Raw genomic sequence first — 21,544 nt, 5'->3', positions numbered from 1 at the left:
TGACTGCAGACTGGCAGGGGTAGATATTTGCAGATTTGCTCTTGGGGCAGCAGCACCCATAGAGATGGCATTTTCCATAACTGGGCTAAACTGGTTCCATGGGAGCCATCTCAAGTATCATGATCACATATAAAACAAATGTACAGTTGGTTTAGAGTTTATTCACACAGGAAAATCAATCCACTATAGGGTAGGGTAGGAATTTAAAGTATATTAACTATTTCAGATTAGCTCCATGTGAATTAAGCTAATTTGGAATAAGGTACTCTCGTTCAGAATAAGAGGGTACACACATCAAATTAATTAAGAAGAATTAATCAGGATTAACTATTCTGAAATAACTCCTTGTGTAGCAAAGCCCTTAGACAGATGACATATACTTAGTACCGTATTACGCAGCAACGTATTATGGAAGGCAAAAGGCATGATGGGGCACTACAGAAGTCATGGCTATCCACTGCAGCTAAAGAAGCCTCCAGTTGTAACAGTCTTTGTGCCACTGGGCCAAGCTTCAGCAGACAAGAGAATGGGATTGTCCCAGTGCAATGACTCTCCCTTTTTAATCAACTTCACACACACGTCATTCATGCATCTCTCTCTTCAAAAGTCCTGTGGTGATTGGAGAGAGGCAAAGCGACAGGTGAAGATGATTACTGGGTATTTGTAGCCTCAAGCCTGCATGCAGGTGGCCTGGGACATTGGTCGCCCATCCCTGACCCAAGGGCAGCAGGGGAGCTTGGCAGCCGCCCAGGTGACAGAGCAGCCATTTTTAGGATTGCACTGCTCTCCCTTTGTAAGAGAAGGGGCTAGAAAAGGTGCCTCAAATGTTGCCTGTCCAAATTAAATCCGGACAGTTTACCACAGCTGGCAGATTTTCCCCAATGCAGTTGAAAAGCAAAGATAACTAAAAAAGCACTAAAGATTGCTGCTTGGAACATCAGGACTATGACAGACAAAGATGATACCTCTCAGTTTGAAAGACGAACAGCTCTCCTTTCCAAAGAGCTAGCCTGGTATGACATTGACATCGCAGCGCTCAGTGAAATTATATTGGCAGATGAGGGCATTACTACAGAACTGGCTGGGGGTTACACCTTCTTTTGGAAGGGAAAAGAACCACACAAAGATAGAATCCATGGAGTGGGAATTGCCAGTAAGACCAAACTATTGCAATGTCTTGAAGACTTTTCAATAGGCATTAATGGGAGACTCATGAAACTTCGGTTACCACTAAATAAGTCATGATTTGCTACCATAATCAGTGCATATGCGCCCACTTTATCAAGCCCTGACGATGCTAAGGAATGGTTCTACTCTGATCTTGACTCTCTCATCAAATCAACACCACAAAGTGACAAGCTAATCATCCTAGGAGATTTCAATGCAAGAGTAGGTAATGATAACAACTACTGGCAAGGTGTCATTGGGAAAAATGGCATTGGAAAAATGAACTAAAATGGTCTCCTACTCCTAAGCAAGTGTGCAGAACATAGTCTGACAATTACAAATACCATCTTCAGACAGGCAGACAAATATAAAACTACATGGATGCACCCCAGATCCAAACAATGGCATCTAATAGAGCCCATCATTGTCCAGGTCAATACTGAATCTAACATTGTACCCACATGCCTGAAACGCCCAAAAACAATCAAGATGTCCCCTGATACCGTTAAACTAAATTATGCATCCTATTGAGACACACTACACAGTGCACTAGAGAACAACTTTGGTGAGAACCCTGTCTCATAGGAGGAATTTAGAGAGACAGTACAAAAACCTCTACGGTACAAACTGACATCCTTGGATGGAAGAAAAGGGCTTACCGTGACTGCTTTGATGAAAATGATGAGGAAATCACAGTACTCTTGAAAGAAAAAAATTAGGCTTTCCAAATCTGGTAAAATGATATTCAGTCCTCCTCAAAGAGAGACAGATTTAAACACCTGCAAAGCAAGGCACAAAGACAACTATGCTTGATACAAGATAAATGGTGGGAGACGGTAGCAGAAGACATTCAAATATATGCAGAAAGAAATGAAACAAAGAAGTTCTTTGATTCCTTGAAGCCAGCCCATGGACGTTCAAAGGTGGGCACAGGTTCGCTCATGATGGCTGATGGAAGGACAGTCATCAAAGACAAACACGGCATGGAACAGAGATGGGCTGAACATTTCATCCAGCTACTGAACAGATCATCCTCAACTGAAACAAGTGCTATTAATCTGATACTTCAAAAGCCTATTCAGCACCACCTTGACTCACCACCCTCACTTGAAGAAATAGAAAAGGCAATCAGTTTGATGAACTCAGGAAAGTCCTCGGGCAGAGATGGAATACCAGCAGAAATATATAAATATATAAATCTGCGGGTCCAAAAGTGGTAACAACACTCCAGAAGATCCTTACTGATATCTGGGACAGTAAAGAAATGCCACAAGACTTCAAAGATGCCACAATTATTCCTTTATTTAAAAATAAAGGCAGCAAAGTGGTCTGTGATAACTACCGTCCCCAGAGCGACCAGGGAAGCGAAGCAGACAGGGGGCCGCAGACAGGGGAGTTTGAGAGGGAGTTTGCCAGAGGGAGGCCTACGATGGTTAGGAAGACCCGCAACACCTATGCCAGCACTGCTTCAGTCTCCTCCACCTGCGTCTGTAGCCAGACAGAGCGCCTGAGCATGGATGCTTCTACCCAGATCCTGGTGTGGTTTTGCAGGTACTGTAACTTGCAATTCCCACTTACTGATATCCAGGCTGGGGGGATCATCCATTGTGAAAAGTGCCTGCTGGTGGAATCCCTCAGGCAGCAGGTGGGAGAGCTACAGGAGGAGGTGGCTAGGTTGAGGAGCATCCAAATCCACGAGCAATTCCTGGACAGTGTCCATGTGGAGACAGCCGAGGTAGCTGTCCTAGTACACAGGACTGCTGACACACCACTGGTGGAGGAAGAGATGGCTCAGGGTGGACACTGGCAGCTGGTTACTTCTGGCAGCAGGTAGTGCTCTACCCCGTTCCAAACCCTCCCGCTGTGGTAATAGGTAACTGTTATGCTCTTCTTGATACAGGAGAGAATGAATCACCCCTACAGCAGAGGAGGAGAAGCCTCATACCCCTAAGGCTGGGAGGTCTGCTGCCACCACTGCAAATAGGAAACGTAGGGTAGTGGTGGTCGGAGACTCTCTGCTGAGGGGGACGGAGGCGCCCATCTGTCGCTCTGACATTTCATCTCGGGAGGTATGCTGCCTGCTGGGGGCCTGTATCCCAGACGTTACGGAGGCATTGTCGAGGATTATCCAGCCCTCTGACTACTACCCCATGCTACTCATCCATGTGGGCACAAATGATACTGTGAGGTGTGACACTGAGCGGATCAAGAGTGACTATAGGGCTCTGGGAGTAAGGGTGAAGGAGTTTGGAGCACAGGTGGTATTCTCTTTGATCCTTCCTGTCAAAGGTAGGGGCCCAGGCAGAGACAGGTGCATCATGGAGGTGAATGCCTGGCTGCAAAGATGGTGTCGCCAGGAGGGCTTTGGCTTCCTCGACCATGGGATGCTATTCCAGGAAGGACTGCGAGGCAGAGATGGCATTCACCTTTCGAGGAGGGGAAAGACCCTATTTGGACACAGACTGGCTAACCTAGTGAGGAGGGCTTTAAACTAGGTTCGACGGGGACAGGTGAGCAAAGCCCACAGGTAAGTGGGGAACATGGAGACCTGGGAGATGGGTTGGAAATAGGAGGGAGCATGGGTCATAATGGCAGAGAGAAAGGAGGGTCAGGGCAAAACTGGGAGGCAAGATCAAATCAGTATCTTAGATGCCTATATACAAATGCAAGAAGTATGGTTAATAAGCAGGAAGAACTGGAAGTGCTAATAAATAAATACAACTATGACATTGTTGGCATCACCAAAACTTGGTGGGATAATACACATGATTGGAATGTCAGTATGGATGGGTACAGCTTGCTCAGGAAGGACAGACAAGGGGAAAAGGGAGGTGGTGTTGCCTTATATATTAATAATGTACACACTTGGACTGAGGTGGAGATGGACATAGGAGATGGAAGTGTTGAGAGTCTCTGGGTTAGGCTAAAAGGGGTAAAAAACAAGGGTGATGTTATGCTAGGAGTCTACTAAAGGCCACCTAACTAGGTGGAAGAGGTGGATGAGGCTTTTTTTAAACTAACAAAATCATCCAAAACCCAAGATTTGGTGGTGATGGGGGACTTCAACTATCCAGATATATGTTGGGAAAATAATACAGCAGGGCACAGACTATCCAATAAGTTCTTGGACTGCATTGCAGACAACCTTTTATTTCAGAGGGTTGAAAAAGCTACTGGGGGGAAGCTGTTCTAGATTTGATTTTAACAAATAGGGAGGAACTTGTTGAGAATTTGAAAGTGGAAGGCAGCTTGGGTGAAAGTGATCATGAAATCATAGAGTTCGCAATTCTAAGGAAGGGTAGAAGGGAGTACAGCAAAATAGAGACAATGGATTTCAGGAAGGCGGATTTTGGTAAGCTCAGAGAGCTGATAGGTAAGGTCCCATGGGAATCAAGACTGAGAGGGAAAAAACAACTGAGGAAAGTTGGCAGTATTTCAAAGGGACACTATTAAGGGCCCAAAAGCAAGCTATTCCGCTGGGTAGGAAGACAGAAAATGTGGCAAAAGACCAGCTTGGCTTAACCACGAGATCTTGCATGATCTAAAAAATAAAAAGGAGTCTCATAAAAAATGGAAACTAGGACAAATTACAAAGGATGAATATAGGCAAACAACACAGGAATGCAGGGGCAAGATTAGAAAGACAAAGGCACAAAATGAGCTCAAACTGGCTACGGGAATAAAGGGAAACAAGACGACTTTTTATCAATGCATTAGAAGCAAGAGGAAGACCAAGGACAGGGTAGGCCCACTGCTCAGTGAGGAGGGAGAAATAGTAACAGGAAACTTGGAAATGGCAGAGATGCTCAATGACTTCTTTGTTTCGGTCTTCACCGAGAATTCTGAAGGAATGCCTAACACCTTGAATGCTAAAGGGAAGGGTGTAGGTTTGGAAGATAAAATGAAAAAAGAACAAGTTAAAAATCACTTAGAAAAGTTAGATGCCTGCAAGTCACCAGGGCCTGATGAAATGCATCCTAGAATACTTAAGGAGCTAATAGAGGAGGTATCTGACCCTCTAGCTATTATCTTTGGAAAATCATGGGAGATGAGAGAGATTCCAGAAGACTGGAAAAGGGCAAATATAGTGCCCATCTATAAAAAGGGAAATAAAAACAACCCAGGAAACTACAGACCAGTTAGTTTAACTTCTGTGCCAGGGAAGATAATGGAGCAAGTAATTAAGGAAATCATCTGCAAACACTTGGAAGGTGGTAAGGTGATAGAGAATAGCCAGAATGGATTTGTAAAGAACAAATCATGTCAAACCAATCTGATAGCTTTCTTTGATAGGATAACGAGTCTTGTGGATAAGGGAGAAGCAATGGATGTGGTAGACCTAGACTTTAGTAAGGCATTTGATACAGTCTCGCATGATATTCTTATCAATAAACTAGGCAAATACAACTTATATGGGGCTACTATAAGGTGGGTGCATAACTGGCTGGATAACCGTACTCAGAGAGTAGTTATTAATGGTTCCCAATCCTGCTGAAAAGGTATAACAAGTGGGGTCCTGCAGGGGTCTGTTTTGGGACCGGCTCTGTTCAATATCTTCATCAACTATTTAGATATTGGCATAGAAAGTATGCTTCTCAAGTTTGCAGATGATACCAAACTGGGAGGGATTGCAACTGCTTTGGAGGATAGGGTCATAATTCAAAATGAGCTGGACAAATTGGAGAAATGGTCAGAGGTAAACAGGATGAAGTTTAATAAAGACAAATGCAAAGTGCTCCACTTAGGAAGGAACAATCAATTTCACACACAGAATGGGAAGAGACTGTCTAGGAAGGAGTACGGCAGAAAGGGATCTAGGGGTTATAGTGGACCACAAGCTAAATATGAGTCAACAGTGTGATGCTGTTGCAAAAAAAGCAAACATGATTCTGGGATGCATTAACAGGTGTGTTGTGAGCAAGACATGAGAAGTCATTCTTCCGCTCTACTCTGCGCTGGTTAGGCCTCAACTGGAATATTGTGTCCAGTTCTGGGCACTGCATTTCAAGAAAGATGTGGAGAAATTGGAGAGGGTCCAGAGAAGAGTATCTAGAATGATTAAAGATCTAGAGAGCATGACCTATGAAGGCAGGCTGAAAGAATTGGGTTTGTTTAGTTTGGAAAAGAGAAGACAGAGGGGACATGATAGCAGTTTTCAGGTATCTAAAAGGGTGTCATAAGAAGGAGGGAGAAAACTTGTTCATCTTAGCCTCTAAGGATAGAACAAGAAGCAATGGGCTTAAACTGCAGCAAGGGAGGTTTAGGTTGAACATTAGGAAAAAGTTCCTAAATGTCAGGGTGGTTAAACACTGGAATAAATTGCCTAGGGAGGTTGCAGAATCTCCATCTCTGGAGATATTTAAGAGTAGGTTAGATAAATGTCTGTCCGAGACAAGCGCAGGTTCGAGTAAATATTTAATTGAGAGAGGAAAATCAAAATGTGACAGATTGAAATTTCAAACCATGTGGCCTTTTATTAACAAGGGATAAGTTACAACTTGGGCCGGGGGGAGGTAATTTATCAATCAGAAATACTATCAAGATAAACCACACACAACTTGAAAACAGTCTATTTACATCTAACAACAAGAACTAAACGACCTATGATTAACCGCTTACTAAAATCCAAAATAGACACGCAAACTGAGTAAACTGTGCTTGCATTAACCGAATGTTGTGAAATACACCAACTAACCACAACGGTAATCAATAGAACAATTTGATTCTCCTATACTGTATACACAACTTTGCACCAAATAAGGGAGAAAGAAGAAAAAAAAAAGGAAGAGGCTAAGCAAACAAAGTGTTTACAGAAATTAAAATGCACATACTACACTCCAGGCGCAGCTGACCAGCAGTACAGACACAGAGTGCATGATGAATTGAGGGGAAGTAATCCTAACACGACACGACACGAGCCGGCAAAATCCGGAGGAGACCCTGGCTGAAAGGGTGATCAGGCCTTCCAGCTAACACGCGGACACCCTGCCGTTTTTGGCACGAGATACAGTTTTATTCGAAGACTCTTACTCGTGCCAGCGTCTAACTGGTCCCTAGCTCCTTCGCCCTCCAGGTTCCGAGCTGGAGCCCTCTACGTCAACAGGAGCTGCACCCGGCACACTACTCTTTTGCACACAACACGCTAGTATTGTAGCACACGGCACCAACTTGACGCACAATTGACCAGATAGAAGGTTCGGGAATAGGCACATGGCACTATAATGTTGCACACCGCACTACGGTGTTGCACAAGGTACCAATGTGACCTTTTGACCGACAATTGGCCATAGAGACACCATGTTTGAGCATGAGTTTAGGGTTGCGACAATGTCTATCGGGGATGGTCTAGACAGTATTTGGTCCTGCCATGAGGGCAGGGGACGGGACTCGATGACCTCTCGAGGTCCCTTCCAGTCCTACAATCTATGAATCTACGAATCTATCTGTCGCTGGAAAAATCTTTGCTTGTGTCCTCCTGAACCAACTGATTTCATCTGTCTCAGAAGCCAAACTACCTGAGACTCAGTGCAGATTCAGACCTGATCATAGCACCATAGACATGATATTCAGTATCAAGCAAACACAAGAAAAATGCATTGAACAAAACATGAATCTGTTCAGTGTTTTCATTGATCTGACAAAAGCATTTGATACTGTCAACAGAGAAGGATTACGGATTATCCTCGGCAAACTTGGTTGCCCACCAAAACTGGTAAAGATCATTCGTTTATTTCCTGAGGGGATGCAAGGTCAGGTACTTTTTAATGGAGATCTCATTGACTCCTTTCCCATTTCATATGGAGTCAAACAAGGCTGTATCCTTGCCCTTGTATTGTTCAACCTCTTCTTCACCCAAGTTCTCAACCATGCTACAGATGGGCTCAACAGAGGCATATACATCAGATACAGACATAACAGCTCAGTCTTCAATCTTACAAGGCTTAAAGCAAAAACAAAAGTAACAGAACTACTAATAAGAGAAGCACTCTTTTCCGATGATTGTGCCCTCCTAGCACACACAGGGGAAGATCTCCAGTGCATCAGAGATTGCTTTGCTGAAGCATCAAAATTGTTTGGCCTCACAATCAACCTGGAGAAAAAATGTGGTGTTGCACCAATCATCTTCACCACTCCATGCCATATCCCCTAGCATATCCATTAGTGGAATCCAACTAAAGCACGTTGACAGTTTTACCTCTCTCGGCAGCAACATCTCCCATGATGGATCTCTTGACAAAGCGATCACGAACAGGATACAGAAAGCTTCTCAGTCATTAGGAAAGTTACGTAACAAAGTCCTGAAATCCCACAACATAATCCTCTCAACAAAAATAAAACTTTATAATGCTTTTGTGCTCACAACTCTCCTCTACGGCTGTGAGACCTGGGCACCATACAAATGGCATATCAAACAGCTAGAGGCCTTCCATATGCAGTGTCTGAGTGCCATTATGGGGATCCGCTGGCAGGACAAAATGACCAACCTGGAGGTTCTACAAAAGTAAAATGCCATAAGCATCGAGGCCATGCTGATAAAAGCCCAACATGTTGAGTTGGACACGTCATTAGGATGCCTGAGTATCGACTCCCCAGAAAATTTTTCTATGGAGAATCAGCACAAGGACATTGGAATCAAGGCTGCCCCAGAAAGCACTACAAGAGCATACACTTTGGTGCAATAAAACTGGATGATCTTGAGAAGGCTGCTTTAAATAGATCAGCCCGGCAGCACACAACACTCAGAGCTTACTAAGCCTTTGAAGAGGACAGAAATAACCAATTGTTAGCTGCAAGGGAAATGCATCATACTACTGCTATAGCTATCAAGACGCTCACCAATTACTTTGCCAGCCCGATCTGCTCACGAGCATGCGTGTTACGGTTTGGACTTTAGAGTCACTCCAGAATCCACAACAAGAAAGAGCACGAAAATGTCATCGTTGAACTGATGGACTACACACACTTAGTACTTAATTTATGAACACCCTAATTTAATCCAGGCATTGGCTGTACGTATTTCTAATGATGCATAAAAATGACTTCAAATAATATAGTCATATAGCAAATGGAATACACTTGCAGGGGTGTTTCTGCGGATATTCATCTTTCTAGTTCTTTAGCTTGAAGTTTTGGAATTGCAGGATAAAGGCGTCCGGCAGCTTTCCTTTCAGCTGGGCAATTGTTCTAAATAACTGTAGAGGGTTTATACAGCTTTTATACACTTACAGTAGCATGTTAACAAATCTTTTACTAGTTACAAGGGAACAATTCATAAACAGGTATAACTCTATTGGGATTTCACTTGCTTACCCTAGCAACGACGGCCGTAATACTTTTACTAGAGTAATTTATTTTTCCACGATTCATTTATTTTATTCCTCCTCTTCCCTCTATTTTTTTTTTACCTGTTCCTGAATTTTGATTTCTTGATAGTCTCTGCAGCTGGTGGGAACAGAGGACGTTCCTGAGAGACAAGTGAATTTAGATGAATTGCAGCCTTCTTCATTAGGGCAGGTTGATGGACGGAAGAAAGCATAGTACTGCTCAAAATCAGCTTTGACCACGAAAACATGCTTGCACTTGTTACACATGTAATCCCGTTCAAACTCCAGGACTTTCACTAGACTGGTACGAATAACAGTTCCAGTAACAGACAAAAAGTGACCCACATCTCTGGTTTTAGGGATACGTTCTCTGGTTAGCTCAGGGCAAACAGGCAAACCTGTTAAATGAAAATACATACATTATTAAGACCGCAAGTCTAAGTTTATAAACATGAAATGTATCTTCACTAGCAGTGTATGGTACAAAGATGTTTTCTCAACTGGAAAAGGAGAGAAAGACAGATGTGAGTAGCATCCATGGCCATTTCATTAATCTAACATACTAGTCACAAATATCAAAACACATAAGAGAATTAACATGGAGAGAAAATATAACAGCATTACAATCCTATTCTGACCAAAAGCAAAGCAGTAATTTATTGTGACTGATTTGAGAGTTTTTGCCTTCTCCTGTTCAGGGATTTTTCTCAAATGAATTTATTAACTGAAATTGTTTGATGACCTTTTAGTGAGTTTCATTTACTCTATGACTTTCATTTACTACCTTCTATGACTTGCTATTTATCTGCGATCAGCCATATAAATCATATGGTATTGTTTCCCTGGTTAAACAAGCATAACTCATAATCTGGTGTGAATCCCCAAGATAACAAACTTTAAAATTCACATTCTGTGAGCATCTGACCTTAAAAGTCTTTCCTCTAGGATCAATACTAGTAAAACTCACTTTCAGGAAAGTTGACAGAAAACAAATACAAAGGAGTTATGAACACACCTGAAGCATGTTCACTTATAAGTTCAAACAAATAGTCATAGTACATTGTTTGCAGTACTTCCCCTGCTCTAGTTCTACCCTAAGAGTCAATGCTGAGCCCTCCATTCTATTGGCCATAAGGCATTTAGAACCATGCAGGACAAAGCCCTTAGCTAGGAAGATTAATGTACCTCAACAGCCTACAACTCCTTTTCAAAAATAAATGCACTTTATAATACTTGATATGTGATAACACGAATAGCTGCCTCCTACGAAGTTACTATTTCCTTTAATATTACATAGTAAAGTGAGTAATTACGTGTAACTGTGACAGAATTTCCCCTCCCTGCTCCCTTGGAACACTGGAGAACAATGTATTTCCTTTTAATTTTGCCTTTAGCATAATTTTTTCCAGTAACACGCATGAACTCTATGACCTTCATAAAGCATAGCACACCTGACACCAGGGAGAAAGCTGTAGCACTTCAGTTGGCTACTGAACATCTTTGTGGCATGACTGTCTGAGTGAGCATCAGCAGAGCAGAGAGAGAGAGAGACTAGATTTGGAAGGAAATTAATGTATTTTGAGCAATACAGAGACTCCAATCCACTCATTTTACTTTGTTTCCCAAACTCTTTGCCTGAGGTGTACATGTGTCCTTGAGTAGGTTTTAGTACATTAGTAATAACATTATAGGTTGAGATTTACATAAATGCTTTGCTACTGAGCACACACTGGTAGGCTAATGGTAATTAAACAAAAACTCCCTCATCCATGAACAGATTTGCCGTGAAAGGAAATCTTATGCATTCATATTTGCATAATACAAAACTTCAGGTAAACAAGTTTATCTTTTAATTCCCCCTAAAGCAGAGGGGATCTGTGCAGCTGAGTGCAGCTTCTCTCACCCCACCTGACCCTAACCAGTGCATATGCCAAGGTTGCTCTCACCCCCTTCCCCACCCAAGGGAGAAAGAGGCTTTCACCCAGTTTTGGATTCCCAGACATCCTTTTCCTAGTCAAGAACATTTTTTTCTTTTGTTAAATGAGAGACTATATTCTCTACTGCGTTCAGGGCTGTTCCCCTGCTCCTTCCATAGCGGGAGGAAGGCAATGCCCTACTGACCCACTTTGGAAGAATGATGAGAAACTCCACAAATCAAAAAGTTTCTAGTCTTTTATGCCCATTTAAGGGAAGACAGCAACTTTAGGAAATTATGCTGAAAGAACCTTTAATCCATGTAGCTCATCCTTTTTATTCCTGCAGCAATAATCAGCCTTTCTGTAGGTATGGTCTATCAGAAAAGTATTTGACTCCTATAGTGCCTGCTACTTCTTTAGTAGCTTAATCTATAACCCCATAACACTATGATTAAAAAAAAGATGCTCATTATAAAGCAAGGAGGTGTGCAAATGCAATCAGAAAATTGGTTTAGAAAAAGGAAGCTACATCACATTTAATGATTTTGAACTAGTAAGAAAGAAGAGGTCACGCATCCCTTTTATATCACAAAATTAATAGCTGCATAAAGTCTGCATAAATTGTAAAATGGGTGGCAAACTGTTTTATTTTTTGCTAGAAGAACACACAAAATAGGATTATGAAAGACAGAATCACAATTCAGATTATATTCCTGAATGTACGTATGTCTACTGATGATAATTTTTTGAAACAAGGTTTAGTGGGGTGAAACAGCAGATATTGTATATTGTATAACTGATTCTTTTAACCTGACACTATTGAAAGATTAAGTAAACATATACCATCAAAATCATAGAATCATAGAATCTCAGGGTTGGAAGGGACCTCAGGAGGTCATCTAGTCCAACCCCCTGCTCAAAGCAGGACCAAACCCAACTAAATCATCCCAGCCAGGGCTTTGTCAAGCCTGACCTTAAAAACCTCTAAGGAAGGAGATTCCACCACCTCCCTAGGTAACCCATTCCAGTGCTTCACCACCCTACTAGTGAAAAAGTTTTTCCTAATGTCCAACCTAAACCTCCCCCACTGCAACTTGAGAACATTACTCCTTGTTCTGTCATCAGGTACCACTGAGAACAGTCTAGATCCATCCTCTTTGGAACCCCCTTTCAGGTAGTTGAAAGCAGCTATCAAATCCCCCCTCATTCTTCTCTTCTGCAGGCTAAACAATCTCAGTTCCCTCAGCCTCTCCTCGTAAGTCATGTGCTCCAGCCCCCTAATCATTTTTGTTGCCCTCCGCTGGACTCTCTCCAATTTATCCACATCCTTCTTGTAGTGTGGGGCCCAAAACTGGACACAGTACTCCAAATGAGGCCTCACCAGTGCTGAATAGAGGGGAATGATCACATCCCTCAATCTGCTGGAAATGCCCCTACTTATACAACCCAAAATGCCATTAGCCTTCTTGGCAACAAGGGCACACTGTTGACTCATATTCAGCTTTTCGTCAACCGTAACCCCTAGGTTCCTTTCTGCAGAACTACTGCCCAGCCATTCGGTCCCTAGTCTATAGCAGTGCATGGGATTCTTCCGTCCTAAGTGCAGGACTCTGCACTTGTCCTTGTTGAACCTCATCATATTTCTTTTGGCCCAATCCTCTAATTTGTCTAGGTCCCTCTGTATCCTAGCCCTACCCTCCAGTGTATCAACCACTCCTCCCAATTTAGTGTCATCTGCAAACTTGCTAAGGGTGCAGTCCACACCATCCTCCAGATCGTTAATGAAGATATTGAACAAAACCGGCCCCAGCACCAACCCTTGGGGCACTCCACTTGATACCGGCTGCCAACTAGACATGGAACCATTGATCACTACCCGTTGAGCCCGACCATCTAGCCAGTTTTCTATCCACCTTACCGTCCATTCATCCAGCCCAGACTTCTTTAACTTGCTGGCAAGAATACTGTGGAAGACTGTATCAAAAGCTTTGCTAAAGTCCAGAAATAGCACATCCACTGCTTTCCCCTCATCCACAGAGCTGGTTATCTCATCATAGAAGGCAATTAGGTTAGTCAGGCATGACTTGCCCTTGGTGAATCCATGCTGACTGTTCCTGATCACTTTCCCCTCCTTTAAGTGGTTCAGAATTGATTCCTTGAGGACCTGTTCCATGATTTTTCCAGGGACTGAGGTGAGACTAACTGGCCTCTAGTTCCCTGGATCTTCCTTCTTCTCTTTTTTAAAGATGGGCACTACATTAGCTTTTTTCCAGTTATCCGGGACCTCCCCCGATCGCCATGATTTTTCAAAGATAATGGCCAATTATCATCTCATCGGCCAACTCCTTTAGCACCCTCGGATGCAGCGCATCCGGCCCCATGGACTTGTGCTCGTCCAGCTTTTCTAAATAGTCCCGAACTAATCCAGGGACATAGGTCTATATAACAACATTTTAATTAATAAACATCAACTCTGTCTGATACTACTAACATCTGATAAATGCTTCAGCAATTTTTTATTAACTAAAGAAATAAAGTCAACATTCAAAGTCTTATATTAAGAAATTAATGGATTTTAGTACAGTATATATTTATATCAGTGATAACTTCTTGGAAACTATCATAAGCATCTCAGGCCTGATATAACTCTGTGTAATGGGAAACTGAAATCCTTAGCTCAAAGGCCAGGAGTTCTCCAGGCACAATACTAATATTTTAGTAACTTTTGGAAAAGCTGCAATCACACTTGGCCAACATAGGAAACCACTAACTCCTGGCTTATAGGAGTAACCAACTTCAAGTAATCATGCATGGCATTGCTTTCATTATCAACATCTTGACAACAAATTTAGTGTCAATAGAAAGGACATTGTGACAAAAAGGATGAAATGTTCTTTTATTACTGATTTCTTCCAACAATATATTCCGCTTTTAAAGCGAGCAGCAGGGGCGGCTCTAGGAATTTTGCCGCCCCAAGCACGGGGCAGCAAGCCGTGGGGGGCGCTCTGTTCTCCGAAGCCGCAGGACCAGCAGACCCTCTGCAGGCAAGCCGCCAAGGGCAGCCTGCCTGCCGCCCTCGCGGCTTGCCACCCCAAGCACGCGCTTGGCGTGCTGGGGCCTGGAGCCGCCCCTGGTGAGCAGCACTACAAAATCTGTACTACAAAAATCAATAGTGTCAGAGGAATTACAATGCAGATAAACTACCCCCAAATTGATTAAAATATAACTCTGTCTTGTAGGGTATACTAGCCCCAACCATCTTTTAACCATGTCCCAGTATTGTACTAAAGCATCTGCAACAGCCATGCTGCTGAAGGGCTAGAGAGGAATGAAGAGCTAACCACTCTCTGCTGTACACCCTGCTACTTTCATAAAGGGCTGAGGTGCAAACAACGCTTCCCCACACCAATGAAAGAATGCATCTGAAACTAAGTGCATACTCATGGAATTTCCTGACCCCTACACAGGTTTTTCCTGGTTAACATCTATCCCCCATAACAGGCCCAGAGCCAGTGCAGTTCTATCAGCAGGCATCTGCCTTTCTCAGCACTCTGGATCCTCATAACTGCCTGATCCTGGGCATGAATTTTAACACTACCCTGGAAGCACAGGACCACCTCAGGATAGAGAAGTGCCAGGCCACCATGGACGTTCTCAGGGACATTATCAACCATCACTCCCTGGTTAGACTATCACCCGGACAACTCCACCACCTTCACTTATGTCTAGGTGGAGAACATTCAACTGTGCCACTCCCAGTTGGACTGCAATTACATTTCTTGATTTCACATCTTGCTGGGCCCATTCCTCCAGCATCATGGAGCTCTGGTCTGATGGTTGAGGACAGGTGGCAGGCAGTCCCTTTCACCCACGCACCATGTCATCTAGTGGGGTGTGGGTTCACTGCTCTATCTGGGCATGTACCTTTCTCCCCTGAGACATCTCTGAGCTGCCAGTCTTTTACCAGGACTTCCTTATGACCTGGAAGCTAGTGTGAGCAACCAGGTCCATAGTGGCCACTGAGGTGGAGGACCTGCTCACAGAACCCCTGCTACATAACCCCCATCTAAGTGTGCAGGGGATGGAGTCTTGATTGGTGTCAGAGGACAGTCCTGGCTGGTGACACCAGAATCAGAGACTTTCTGGACTATGATCTGAAAGACTGGGTGGACCTTGCAGTACTTGGCCAGCAGGTGGGGCTGCCCACCCTGTGTGTCCACTGTCATATGTTGCAGTAGGCAAGGACAACTTTGCCTCTTGCTTCTCTCACTTTCCTCAAGAAGGTCCTGCAGGATGGTGCTCCCTGCCCACCTCTTGCTCCTGGCCCTCCAGAACTCATCATCGAGCCTGCGAGCTTCCCCAGTCACCCCTAAGGCCACCTGAGTTGCCTGAATGACATTTAGTCAGTTCGCCTCCAAGACATGCCCAGAAAACATCTGTACACACTCATTCTTCATACCATCCACATCCTCACCCTTGTGTCTCCCTCCTCACCAAATGGCAAGACCTGTTGCTGCTTGTGGAGGGAAAGGAACTCTGGCAAGCCAGTCTGTACTCCACTCTGGTTCTACGACCCACTGGGGATATTAGTTGGAAGCTCCTCCATGGAGCCACGACCCTGGGCATGTACTTGGCACAGTTCACACACTCCCCAAATATCCGTCCCTTCTGCGGCAAGAGAGAGACTCTGGTGCACATCTACACAGAGTGCATCAGGTTGCAGCCCCTCTTCTGGCGCCTCCAGAAACTCCTACTGAGGTTTTGGTTGCACTTTTCCCTGCACCTCCCTGCTGTTTGCATACCCCATCTGTCTTCTTGTCAACTTCCTCCTGGCATTGGCCAAGATGGCCATCCATCATACCAGGAGGACGTTACTAGACAGGAGGGTGCTCTGCAACTGTAGGGTATATTACTAGTCCCTCTGGGCACAGCTCCTCTGGGCAGCGTCCACTGACTCCTCAGACGCCTTCGAGGAACAGTAGCCATGAGCTACTGTTCAGGGTTCTATGCTTGGTGTCCCTCTCTGGAACACTGATTTTCAACCTTTATCCTCATTCCTGTTCTGTTTTCTCCTTTGCTGTTCCCAGCAATCAATTTCAGCCTGGACTTAGTGGTTCCTCACTTTCAGTTGAGGGGGCAGGCCTTTAATTCTGGGTCGGCCTAGACTCGCCTGTCCCAGTACTACAAATAAATACACAAGTTTTGGTTTAACCCCTGATCCTGCAATGAGCTCCACACATTAAGACCTTAGATTATCATTCACCCTCATCTCTTCCTCAGTTTCCATCCCCACCTCCATTTTACTAGCTGTTGTAGATAATATTGGATTTGATACAGTACATTTGTCTTTATAATACAGTAGTTCAAGTAATGTAATTTTTTTCTAAGAGATTTTTATGTATTAATATAATTGTACCTAAATCAAATTTAATATTATAACTGTAATACAAATAAAAAACAGTAATTATAACAACTCTTTCTCTGCACTGGTCTTGAAAATTTCAAATAATGCTCCTTTAATTGTAACCAAGCCTTTTATCTCATGAAAATTTTCTGTTCTCTCATGCAGGGCTTTATAGAGGCAGCACTGGTTTGTTGCAAATTGTGTTGGGGGTTTCTTTGGCTTTATTAATGAGGGCTACATTTTCTGCTTTTCTTAGACAAATAGCAGTTTTCCAATAACTTATGTTTGACTAAAGCATAACTTGTGTTTGGCTAAGGCATATCTTCCAGAAAGGTGTCCACTCTTGATCTGAAGACATCAGGAGATGGAGAATTCACCAATTCCATTGATTGTTTGCTCCAATGGTTAATTACCCTCACTAGTAAAAAATTATTTCCAATTTGAATTTGTCTGGCTTCAGCTTCCAGCTACTGATTCTTGTTATTCCTTTCTCTGTTAAAGAACCCTTTAGTACCTAGTGTTTTCTCCCCGTGAAGGAACTTACACACCATAATTAAGTCATCTCTCAAGCTTTTTGTAGCTACACTAAACAGAACAAACTCTTTAAGTTACTCACTGCTAGGCATTTTCTCCAGCCCTCACATAATTGTAGTGGCTCTTTTCTACACCCTTCTCCAGTTTTTCAACATCATTTTTAAAATGTGGACACCAGAACTGTAGAGAGTGTTCCAATATCAGTTGCACCATTTTCATATATGGAGCCAAAATCACCTCCCGATTCCCACTCGCTATTTCTCTGTTTACACATCCAAGGATTGCATTAGCCCTTTTTGCCACAGCATCAAACCAGGAGCTCATGTTCAGTAAGTCCACTAAATCCTTTTCAGATACAATCCCCAACACTGTAGTTATGGCCTGTATTCCTTGTTCTGAGATGTGTAACTTTGGCTGTATTAAAATGCATTTTGTTTGAATGGGCTCAGCATACGGATCACTCTGCACTGCCCTGTTCCCACCATTATTCACCATCCTATCAATCTTTCTGTCATCTGCAAATTTTATCAGCAATGATTTTATGTTTATTTACAGATCATTGATGAAAATGTCAAACCTTGTCAAGCCTCATATTGATCCCTACAGAAGCTCATTAGAAACACCCCCATTCAATTATATTTCCCCGTTAACAACTACTGAGATCTGTCAATTAGCCAGTTCATAATCATTTAACTGTGTTCTATTGACATTTTACAGTGCTAATTTTTAATCAGAATGTCATAAATATTAAGTCAATCACCTTACAGAAATATAAAGTGAAAGCTTATGCTCCAATACATCTGTTAGTCTACAAGGTGCCACAAGACACTGTTGCTTTTTACAGATACAGACTAACACGGCTACCCCTCTGATACAACTATGTAGTTACCTTTATCAATCAAACTAGTAATCTCATCCAAGAATGAAATCAGGTTTGTTTGACAAGACTATTTTCCGTAAAATCATGTTAACTGGCATTAATTATATTCTTAGCTTTTAATTTTTTAACAATATCCCATTTCAGCTTTTCCATTATTCCCCCCCCCCCGGATTGTTGTCAGCCTAACCAGCCTATAGTTCTCCAGGTCATCCCACTTAAGTTTTTTGAATATTGGCACAACATTAGTACTCTTCTAGTCTTTTGGAATTACCCTGGTATTCCAAGAATTATTAAAGATGAACATCAGCAGGCAAGAGATCTCCCCAGCCAGATCTTTTAGGTCTCTTGATGCAAGCTATCCAGGCCTGCTCCTTTAAAAATGTTCATCCCTAGAAGATGTTGTTTAACATCCTCCATACTTACTAGTGGTCTGGAAAGTATTTATCATTCTTCTTTGAACAAAGCACATCCTGCTTCTTTTCAAATACAGAACAGAAATATTTATTGAACATGTCTGCCTTTTCTGCATCATTAACAATTTTGCCATCTGCATCTAGTATAGGTTTATTTCGTTGCTAGGATTTCTTTTGTTTCTAATATACTTAAACTCCTTATTGTTCCTTAAATATCAAAATTGCAAAAATAAAAACACAGAGGACAGTAATTTCTCCCACCAGGCACTGCACTAGTTCCTGGTAAATAGAGTACACTGGAACTTTTAAGGTGGGATGTACAAGGAAGATTAAGGCACTGCAATGCTCAGCATTACATTGCTCTGTTGCCCAGTGGAATTCAAAATCCTGAATTAGGTGCCAAGGGCTCTTTATATAATATATGGGGAGAGTTATATTGATGTAGCCTAAGTTGCACCCCTTAAAGGGAATTAGGTGCCTAACTCTTGGCCAGAGGGAGGCATCATCTCTGCTGGGGATCCACAGCTGGGAACCCTCTCCTGGAGTTAGGCACCTACATCCTTTTTCAGGAAAAACTGAGGAAGAGCAAGTAGTGCTGATGCCCCCTTATGATCTTTGGCCCATTAGTTATGGCACTCACCCAGGATGTGTGGACCTAGGTTCAAATCCCTGCTCTGCCTGATTGGAAGCAGGGAGAATGGAACCTGGATCTCTGACCTCCCATGTGTCCTAACCCATGGATTGTTCAGTCTTTAGGAACTTTAGGTGCCTACAGGGTTAGGTGGCACCCAATTCTCTTGTGAATACTACCCTTTGTCAATAAAACATTAATCCACAACATCTCATGGAATTACATACACCTCAATGACTCACCTGATATTCTGGCATGAAGATTCTGCTTAATGCTAAAATCATGAGTCTGGGAAGCCGATTGCAGAGCTGTCATGGCTGCCCTGCGCAATGCACTATCAAAAATAGGGAGCACTTCATTTGGAAATGCATTGAAATATTCTCCAATTTCCATGTTGGTCTCAAAAAGGGTAAGGGCATCAACAATGACTGGGTAGTGTCCCTCATCATCTCTTTCCCTTAAGATATGCAAGATGTCATTCCTGTGATGTTCCAAAACATAGGATTCAAACACTTGTCCAATTAGGTTTACTTGGTCAGCATTTAATAGCATATTGAATCTATAACTGTAAAAGGGAAAAAACAATTAAAGATCTCAAAAAACTAAAAAACAATTTTTTAAAGAATATTTTTGTTAGGGTCACAAGTGAATAATGTAAACTATTTTACACTAAGTACCCTGACAAAAATTTGTTAATCTGTGATAGTGTGCTAAGTGTTTTGAAAATTATGAATGAAAAGTACCATATGGCAAGCATGTATATTATCTTTGGCTAAGGATCTTAGTTCACACAAAACTTACTCAGTGAAAACCCTCATTGACATCAATAAAAATTTAAGATATTTATTTCAATTGCTATTAAGTGCCTCTCACGAGCTCTTGGGCCTTTTACAAACTTAACTGCAATGGGACTGTTCACATGCATAAAGTCAAGCATGGGCACATTTGCAGGATTGAGCTCCTCAGGGCTGCGACTATATTTGTCTTCCCTACATTTGTAGATAATGCCTAACACATTCTGGGTGCTACTGACATATAAATAATAATAAACTATAATTACATAATAAACCTGTTATAGAAGCAACTTGCAAAGAAGCAGGAACCTTCTCTCGCTCAAGTTTCCCATCTATGAAGTTTAGAGCTTGGAATGTTTTCCTCTGAGTCAGTGTGAACGGAACAAATATCAGTGAGTTTTTGTTTGCTTGAGTATAAATGACTTTTGGGCAACAAACAAACTAACTAATCAAAACTTTTTTTTTGTGAAGACCAAGTGCTCTGTGGTTCCTGTGATGTTCCTATTTCTAAACTTCCTAATGGACAGAATATATGTAACATAAATGTGTTCTTTGATTGGCTGAGTGTAGTGAGGTCCTCCATTCAGCATGATGGCATTTCTCTGTTAGTGTGTAAAGTGATAACTTTGGAATGCCATATCCAATCAGAATGGGGGAATAGGGAGTGTACACAGAGCCCCTGCTATGGGAGGAGGAATGAAGGGTCCTGGCATGAGAGGGAACGGGAGCACACACAGAGCCACTGACATAGGGGGAAAGGGCAAATGAGGGGATAGAGGGCACACGGAGACCCTAGCATGGGAGAAAAATGAGGGATACTAATATGGGGAAGATGAAATAGGAGGCACACAGAGCCCGGGGGGGGGGTGAAGCGGGGGAGCAGGGAGTCCATGACATAGCGGGGGAAGGGAGGGTGGCACACATGAAGCTTGTAGGGGGGAAGTGAAGGGACACAAGGAACCCCTGGTACGTGCAATGAGCTCAGCCTATAGAAGCTACGCAGTGTGCAACCCCCTCCTTCCATCACTAGGGAGTCCGGTGCCCCAGCCCCCTCAGGCCTGTCCAGCTGTGACTCTCTTTACGAGGGAAATCTACAAGAAGGGGCTGGAGAAGCGAGGCAGCCTCAACGCCCCCGTCCCGGGGGCTGGCCTGCCTTTGTGCCCGCGCAGCGCCCAGCGGGCTCACCCCTACATGTGAGAGAGGCGCCCAAGAGGCAGCGAGGCCCGAGGGGCGTCTCCCCCGCCGCGGGCAGGGGCAGGGGGCTGCTGCTGCCGCCGCGGCGCGGGAACCCTCCAGCCCCACCTCCCTGGGCCAGGGCAGCCAATCCCGCCGGGCCCTGCGGGGCCGGGGCCGCGGAGCGGGGCACGTAGCGCCGGGCCAGCCCCAGGGGAACGGGGAACTCGCAAAGTTTCTCCCCGGAGCTCCCGCGGCGGGGGAGGGGCCGAGCCCAGGGCTCCTGCTCCAGCTCCAGCGCCTGCCCC

At 43.5% G+C, this 21,544-nt stretch overlaps 1 protein-coding gene across 8 annotated transcripts in view; it reads right to left on the bottom strand.

The window, feature by feature from the left end:
* MCM9 (minichromosome maintenance 9 homologous recombination repair factor) overlaps positions 1–21,544 on the bottom strand; it is a 74,662-nt gene that overhangs the window by 52,576 nt on the left and 542 nt on the right. For 2 of the 8 annotated variants that reach the window (XM_039531299.1, XM_039531296.1), the window contains exons 2-3: positions 19,512–19,834; positions 9,573–9,889 (exon numbers count right to left, since the gene is read on the bottom strand). In XM_039531299.1, coding sequence (XP_039387233.1) covers positions 9,573–9,889; positions 19,512–19,821 — 627 coding nt within the window. In that variant the 5' untranslated portion in view covers positions 19,822–19,834. Of the gene's footprint in view, positions 1–6,998; positions 7,059–7,197; positions 7,344–9,572; positions 9,890–19,511; positions 19,838–20,329; positions 20,460–21,544 lie in introns of those variants that run through there. The other 6 variants (XM_039531302.1, XM_039531295.1, XM_039531297.1 and 3 more) reach the window with 5 other exon arrangements.

Source organism: Mauremys reevesii, linkage group 3 (genome assembly GCF_016161935.1).
Source record: "Mauremys reevesii isolate NIE-2019 linkage group 3, ASM1616193v1, whole genome shotgun sequence".
NCBI lineage: Eukaryota > Metazoa > Chordata > Testudines > Geoemydidae > Mauremys > Mauremys reevesii.
Note: the sequence above shows the minus strand (reverse complement) of the source record. Positions and strands in the feature narration are given on the sequence as shown.